At 44.3% G+C, this 7,867-nt stretch overlaps 1 protein-coding gene across 1 annotated transcript in view; it reads left to right on the plus strand.

The window, feature by feature from the left end:
- LOC116521006 (vigilin-like) overlaps positions 1–5,384 on the plus strand; it is a 108,869-nt gene extending 103,485 nt beyond the window's left edge. Inside the window, exons 27-28 of the mRNA XM_032235599.1 lie at positions 2,536–2,667; positions 5,079–5,384. Of these exons, the coding sequence (XP_032091490.1) occupies positions 2,536–2,667; positions 5,079–5,171 (225 nt within the window). The 3' untranslated portion in view covers positions 5,172–5,384. The remainder of the gene's footprint in view (positions 1–2,535; positions 2,668–5,078) is intronic.
- Positions 5,385–7,867: the final 2,483 nt, after the last annotated feature.

Here is a 7,867-nt window from a genome sequence, read left to right on the forward strand (position 1 = left end):
AGCATATATGTTCCTCTTGGCTTCTCGCTAAGAAAGGGTGTTTCGAAATGACCATCAGATCATTAGTATTTTTTATACAATAATTAACACCCTCTAATGCTAAGGTGTTCTACTCTCCCTCCCCACCTGAAAAGAACTCTGTTCCAACTCCAGTTGCCTTATATTAACACACACTGATGCTAAGGAGTTAGACATTCTACTCCCCCTCCCCACCTGAAAAGAACTCTGTTCCAACTGCCAGTTGCCTCACATTCCTTTTTACCTCAGTTCAAACTGGCAGACGTGCCACTCCTTCATTCAGGAGAGGTCTGGTGCTTCTTACAGTACTAAATGTTGGTACCTCATCAAAATGTCTACGCATTCCACCTATGGAACTGCTTTTGGACTCAAGGCAGCGGGAGCAATATTCCTTATGTGTTTTAATCCCCGACCACCACTGAGCCAACAAATTGAACTGGAGTGAACCGGATTTCTCCTGCATTGCCCGATTACATAGTTTCATCGTGAAGCACGGGTATTCAGCTAGTATTACCATATAGTTGCAGGTGGAATCCTTAATTGTGTTGTCACAACACCCCTGACCTAACCAGCAGATATATTTGAACAAAAGAATAATCTTGGTTAATCTTAATTGGGGGTTTTAGGAACAGCTTGGCCAGTCGCACAGATCCAACCTGCTTTGTGAGTTTAAAACTTGAGTGCGTGGTGAGAACTTTTGACAATGGGTGGCTTCAATAATCCGATTAATTGTGTAAGCAGTAGTTGCCTATTCCAGGCAGGCGTCCCCAGAACACGATGCCCAAAGGAAATGAGATAACTTTTAGAACATTAAACGTGTTATTTGCACCTCGGGATAACATCAAATGCTCCTTTCAAACAGCATGCCAATTGCTTGCAAGGCAAGGTGGTGGAATGAGCCTTTAATCACTGGTATGAATCAGTCTGAAGGTTTGTTGTTTACAAAGCCTCACAATTTATGACATGGCAATTGTGAGGAATGCCCGACTCTAGTGGCGGATTCCAAAGGAATCTGTCTGGTTCTTCTTTGAACCAAAATTCTGAGCTGAATTTCACTTAAGAGGACAAAAACAGGCATGATTTCGCCCAGCTATCATCTAGCTATTGTCTATCAGCTATCTGCCGCTACATATACTACCTATCATCTAGCTATCATCTGTTTATCATCTATCAAACTTATGTATATCATTTATCATCTATATCAGGGGTGTCAAACTCATGTTGTCACGTCGTCGTCATGTGACATATCGGAATTTTTCCCCCTTCGCTAAACCGGGGGTGGGCGTGGCCAGTGCATGATGCATCCGGTCCGCGGGCCCGGAGTTTCACACCCCTGATCTCTCTCTCTCTCTCTCCTGTCTGTCTGTCTGTCTGTCTGTCTGTCTGTCTGTCTATCTATCTAACTTGCTCTCTATCATCTGTCTCTATTTGTCTGTGTCTCTCTTTCTTTCTATCTATCTAATCTCTGTCTGTCTGTCTGTCTCTCTGTATCTTGCTCTCTGTCATCTCTATTTGTCTGTGTCTACCTACCTACCTATCTATCAACTTTGTCTGTCTGTCTGTCCGTCCGTCTATCTATCTAATTATCTATCTATCTATCTATCTATCTATCTATCTATCTATCTATCTATCTATCTATCTATCTATCTATCTATCTATCTTGCTCTATCATGTCTCTGTCTCTGTCTGTCTGTATCTAATCTCTCTCTATATCTCGCTCTCTTATCTGTCTCTATTTGTCTCTCTGTCTGTCTGTCTATCTATCTCGCTCTATCATCTCTACTTGTCTGTCTCTATCTATCTAATATCTATCTAATTTGCTCTCTATCATCTGTCTCTATTTGTCTGTGTCTCTCTTTCTATCTATCTAATCTCTGTCTGTCCTGTCTGTCTGTCTGTCTATATCTATCTATCTATCTATCTATCTATCTATCTATCTATCTATCTATCTATCTATCTATCTATCTATCTGTATCTTGCTCTCTGTCATCTCTATTTGTCTGTGTCTACCTACCTACCTATCTACCTACCTATCTATCTATCATCTTTGTCTGTCTGTCTGTCCATCTATCTATCTAATATTTATCTATCTATCTATCTATCTATCTATCTATCTATCTATCTATCTATCTATCTATCTATCTATCTCGCTCTATCATGTCTCTTGTCTCTGTCTGTCTGTATCTAATCTCTCTATATATCTTGCTCTCTATCTGTCTCTATTTGTCTCTCTGTCTGTCTATCTAATCTCTCTCTGTATCTCGCTCTCTATCATCTGTCTCTATTTGTCTGTCTATCTAATCTATCTAATCTCTTTCTATCACTCTATCACTCTATCACTCTATCTATCTATCTATCTATCTATCTATCTATCTATCTATCTATCTATCTATCTATCTATCTATCTATCTATCTATCTAATCTATCATTTGTATAGTTGTCCATCTCACAGAAAAGCCAGCATAAGTTTGGGAGTTATTGTCTACAGGTTCTTAACGGACAGCTGTCTCCTTGCAGATGATGGATGTGGTGGAAACGGAAACCATGGCTGCTTACATGAAGCCCCCCTCCCGCTTGGAAGAGGAGCCTCGGGGCCCCGCCAAGGGCTTTGTAGTGCGTGACGCCCCCTGGAATGCATCGGGCAACAAGGTTGGGCTCAACACCGCCGGTGGTCCCTCATTCACTTAGTTTGACCATTTGACCAGCTTCAGATCTTGTTAAAGAGCTGTAGGGCTCAAACGGCCAGCTTTCTAATTCTAAATTATTAGTGGTTGGTCGCCCAGGAGCCAGATGTTTAGACTGGATTTGTCATTTTTATCCACCTTTTGAGTCCTTCCCAAAGACCCAAGATAGGCAGAGGGTCTACATTACTGTTGTTCTTGAATGGGACGCGGTGGCTCAGTGGCTAAGACGCTGAGCTCGTCTATCAGAAAGGTCGGCAGTTTGGCGGTTCGAATCCCTAGTGCCGCATAACGGTGTGAGCATCCGTTACTTGTCCCAGCTTCTGCCAACCCAGCAGTTCGAAAGCATGTAAAAAATGCAAGTAGAAAAATAGGAACCACCTTTGGTGGGAAGGTAACAGCGTTCCGTATGCCTTGGGCATTTAGTCATGCCAGCCACATGACCACAGAGATATCTTTGGACAGCACTGGCTCTTTGACTTTGAAACGGAGATGAGCACTGCCCCCTAGAGTCGAGAACGACTAGCACATATGTGCTTTACCTCTACTGTTGTTGTTATTATTTTGAGAAAGGTGGAATTTAGAACTTGAAAAAGAAATACAGAGAGTCGTTTAGTGACTGTCCAGAGTTGGAACGGCAGTGCAAAAGGGACTTACGACCATTTTGCACTTAACAACTATTGCAGCATTCCCCCCACGTATCCCGGGGTCACGTGATCCTCTTTTGCGACCTTCTGAATGGGCAAAGTCAATGGGGAAGCCAGGTTCCCTTAACGGCCGTGTCACTGACTTCTCAACTGTAGCAGCGGTTCACTTAACAACAGTGAGAAGAAAGGCTGTAAAATGGGGCAAAATTTACTTAACAAATGTCTCCCTTAGCAACAGAAATGTTGGGCTCAATTGTAGTTGTAAGTTAAAGACTACCTGCCTTGTGTGGAAATGTGCTTAATTTCTTACTTTATCTCTCTATATAAAAATGGCTGTGTTGTATGTATGTTCCAACATAACTCTGGACTGCCTTGAGCAATTTCAACCAAACTTGGTACACAGATGACTTACTCTCTGGAAACAAATATTGTGGGGGTTAAGGCACCCCTAAACCCCCTCGGGGTATCTGTTCTGTTAAGATACAACCTGTTGTGCCTTAAAATGGCTTCTACTGTACTGCCGTAAAATGACTTGCTGTGCAGCGCATGGTAACGGCTTCACAGTACTCCACAAAGGGGGGGGCGGGGGCTCTGGTAAGGGGGAAAATCCAACATTAGAAATTACATTTGGTCTGGACATTTCCCCCTCCCCTCTCCCAATAAATAAATACCTGGGCAATTGGCTAGTTACTGAATAAAACTCCCCATTTATTCTTTATTCACATGAGAACCTCTGCTCTTGGACTGCCATCTAAAAGACAGGGAAGGAAGGAAAGGAAAGAAAGAAAAGGAAAGAAAAGAAGGAAAGGAAAGGAAAGGAAGAAGTGAAATCTTTATTTGTAATTGTCACACTCTTGCCATCGCTGACCGGAATAGACACAATTGAAAAAAAGGACTAGCATTGCACTATCCTCTTTCATGCAGGACATCCAGAGTATACAGGGAGTCCTCTATTTACGACCACAATGGAGCCCAAAATTTAGGTTGTTAAGTGAGGCAGATGTGAAATGCGTGTTGCCCCGTCTTACAACCATTCTTGCCTCCGTTGTTAAGTGAATCAACTTGATAAGTTAGTAACCCAGTTGTTAAGTGAATCGGGACACCCTATAGTCAGAAGGTCCCACAAATGACATGACGCTGCGACCCGTGAATGGCATACATGTGAACCAGTTGAATTTTGATCACAGGATTGTGGGGTTGCTGAAAAGGTCGTAACTCTGAAAAATAGTCACAGGTCACTTTTTCCATCATAACGTTGGACGGTCACTAAAGAATGGCTGTAAGTCGAGGACTACCTGTACATTCTTCGTTTGGGGGCTGCCTAATAAGGGGTGGGATTCAGCCAGTTCGGGCAAACCAGATGTTAATTTTAGATCTGGTTCGCCGAACCTGTAGTTGAAAGGACTGGCTGGCCTCGCCCATCCCTTCCCTCCCAGGAGTCTCCATGCAGCCCATTTTGGATGCCGGTTCCTGCATGGAGGCTCTGGGAGGGTAAAAAATGGGCCCATTTCCAGCGTCTGGAGCTCAGGGAAGGCCATTTTCACCCTCCCAGAGGCTTAAGAAAAGCCTCAAGACTGGGGAGGGTGAAAAGCCCCCCCCCCCAATGGTGGGGTAGGAGGTTGAATAGGCCACGCCCAGCGAGCAACCAGGCAGAGAACCGGTTGCTAAAATGTTTCAATCCCACCTCTGCAAATCACGTTCTCTGAATTTGACTCTCATCTTTTCGTTTCAGGCCCCGGACGTGAGCAGTGCCGAAGAGTTCCCCATTTTCGGCACCGGCATGGTCCCTAAGCAGGCGTCGGTTTGGGGCCCTAAGAAGTTTTGAGGTTCAGGCACCGCCACGGCTGGCTTGCCAGGCAAGGCCTCGTGGCTGTGGCGGGAAGAGGGGGGAGCGCTCCGTGGCACCATCAGCTCCCTGCCGCCAGCCGCCTCTCTTGCTCTCCGAGACTCCCTCGCTCGTCCTCGTCGCCTGCACTCCTCCTCTCCGTGACTCTGTGCAAAACCATTAACCGATCTAAAAAAAGCCATAGCCTCTTCCCTCCTATTCTTTTCTTCTTGTGGAGCCAAAAGTAGGCCAGGTTGTAAGCACACGTATGTTCAAGGAGACTCGTGCAGCTAGCGGGTTCCCCCCCCTTTTCCTGTTTGCCAGATTTCAGGGCATTAAACTCCTCGCTAGATCTCCCCACCCGCTTCCACCTCTCCGCCGTGAAAGGAGTAAGTCCCAAACTTTTCCTGCCCGGTTCCTTTTTCTGGGGTCAGGGCGGGGGACCTATTCACGCATCAAGATGTCCTCGGAAGAGCTGGAGGGGCGGGTTCGGACTTGCCGAAGTCGAAGCACAGTTCCTCGTCCACCCAAACCTTCGCGCTCTCTGCTTTCAGATGTCCAAAAGCAGCTTTAACTTTGTTTCCTGGACTCTCCTAGTGAATTTGGAGCTGGGGGAGGCCCAAAACTGGAGGAAGGAAGGAGAGGGTGCGTTTTTGTGTGTGCGCGAAGATCTAGGAACGAGATTGGGTGAAAGACTCACTTGAAAAGCAGGTAGCGACTTTGGCAACTAGCAACCTTCATCCTCCTCTTCTTCTTCCTCCCGCCCCCTCTCAGGAGTCTGGGAATGAGGTTTTTTTCCCCCCACTTCTTCCTCCATTTTCAGCTGATTCCCATCTCCTTTTTCCCCGGCTCCCCCTTTCTTCCCTTCCCCTTTGTCCTTCCTCACCCTCGTTTTGAACTGTGTCAAGGGAAAATAACGCAATCGTTGACCAGTCGAGGCAGAGATTGTCTTCGACTTTTCCTTTTTCGGCGACTACTAGTCCTCATCGTCCTTCCCAGGTTTTAAACTGTGATTTCTGTGAGCGAGAGCGTGTGTATTTGGGTGTGTGTCCACAAGAGTGCGAGTTAAGACCCCCACTCCCACCCCGGCTCCATCTCTTCTCCCATCCCCCCCGCCACTAACCCCTGCGCGAAGGGCGGGGGGGCACAATGTAACAATTTTTTTAAAAAAGGAAAAGGAAAAAAAAACAACCTAATGGAGCGACCTAATCCAGTTTTTTCATTTTTTCCCCCTTTTTCTCTTTTTCTTTTTTTCTTCTGAAGAAGGCAGGGTTTGGGGGAGAATTAAAAATATGGCAAAAAAAAATCAGAAGACACTATTGGCCTTAACGGGAGGGAGGGGGGGAAACAACAACAACGGGGTGGGGCGTGAGAGGGAGAAAAAAAAAAGAAACTTAAGTTTGACAATGGAAATATGCAAACTCTGTAGGTCACGCCCGGTGACTGGATTTTTTTTTTTTTTCTAATTCCAAATTAAAAACGAAAACGAAAAAACGGCGTGGGGAAAATAAAAACTCCTTTTGTGGTGAATTTTCGCCTGCGTCCGTTGAGCTGTGTTGAGGGCCTTCTTTGCTTTCTCCAGACTGAAAAAGAAATCCCACTGATGGGAGCCACTGTTCTTCTATTGCTATTCCGATGGAGAAGCGAGTGCAGGTTTAGTGCCCTTTTGAAAGTACAACAGCACTGAAAAAAAAGTGACTTAGGAACATTTTCTCACGACCATTTGCAAAATATCCATAGCTGGACTTTTAATTGGGACTAGAATTTCCTTTGCTAAGCCAGGTAAAAGTAGAGTAGAGTAGAGTAGAAAATTAAAAGAGAATATAGAATTTAGAGAATAGGAAATGGGAATTGAATGGAATAGAATAGAATGGATTAGATTAGATGGAATCAGTGGAGTGGGCTAGAGTAGAATAGAATGGAATGGAATAGATGGAATGGAATAGAATAGAATAAAACAATAGAATAGAATAGAATAGAATAGAATGCAGTGGAGTGGGATAGAATAGAATAGATGGAATGGAATGCAGTGGAATGGGATTGAATAGATGGAATGGAATGCAGTGGAGTGGGATAGAATAGATTAGATGGAATGGAGTGCAGTGGAATGGGATAGATTAGATTGAATGGAATGCAGTGAAATGGAATGGAATAGATGGAATGCAGTGGAGTGGAATAGAATAGAAGGAATGGAATGCAATGGAGTGGGATAGAATAAATGGAGTGGGGTGGGATAGAATAGATTAGATGGAATGGAATGCAGTGGAGTGAGATACAATAGATTAGATGGAATGGAGTGCAGTGGAATGGGATAGATTAGATTGAATGGAATGCAGTGAAGTGGAATGGAATAGAATAGATGGAATGCAGTGGAGTGGAATAGAATAGAAGGAATGGAATGCAATGGAGTGGGATAGAATAGATGGAGTGGAGTGGGATAGAATAGATTAGATGGAATGCAATGCAGTGGAGTGAGATACAATAGATTAGATGGAATGGAGTGCAGTGGAATGGGATAGAATAGATTAGATGGAATGGAATGGAATGCAATGAAGTGAGATAGAATAGAATAGATGGAATGGAATGCAGTGGAGTGGGATAGATTAGATGGAATGGAAAGCAGTGGAGTGGGATAGAATAGATAAGATGGAATGGAGTGCAGTGGAATGTGATAGATTAGATTGAATGGAATGCAT

Source organism: Thamnophis elegans, chromosome Z, assembly GCF_009769535.1.
Source record: "Thamnophis elegans isolate rThaEle1 chromosome Z, rThaEle1.pri, whole genome shotgun sequence".
NCBI classification, from domain to species: Eukaryota; Metazoa; Chordata; class Lepidosauria; order Squamata; family Colubridae; genus Thamnophis; species Thamnophis elegans.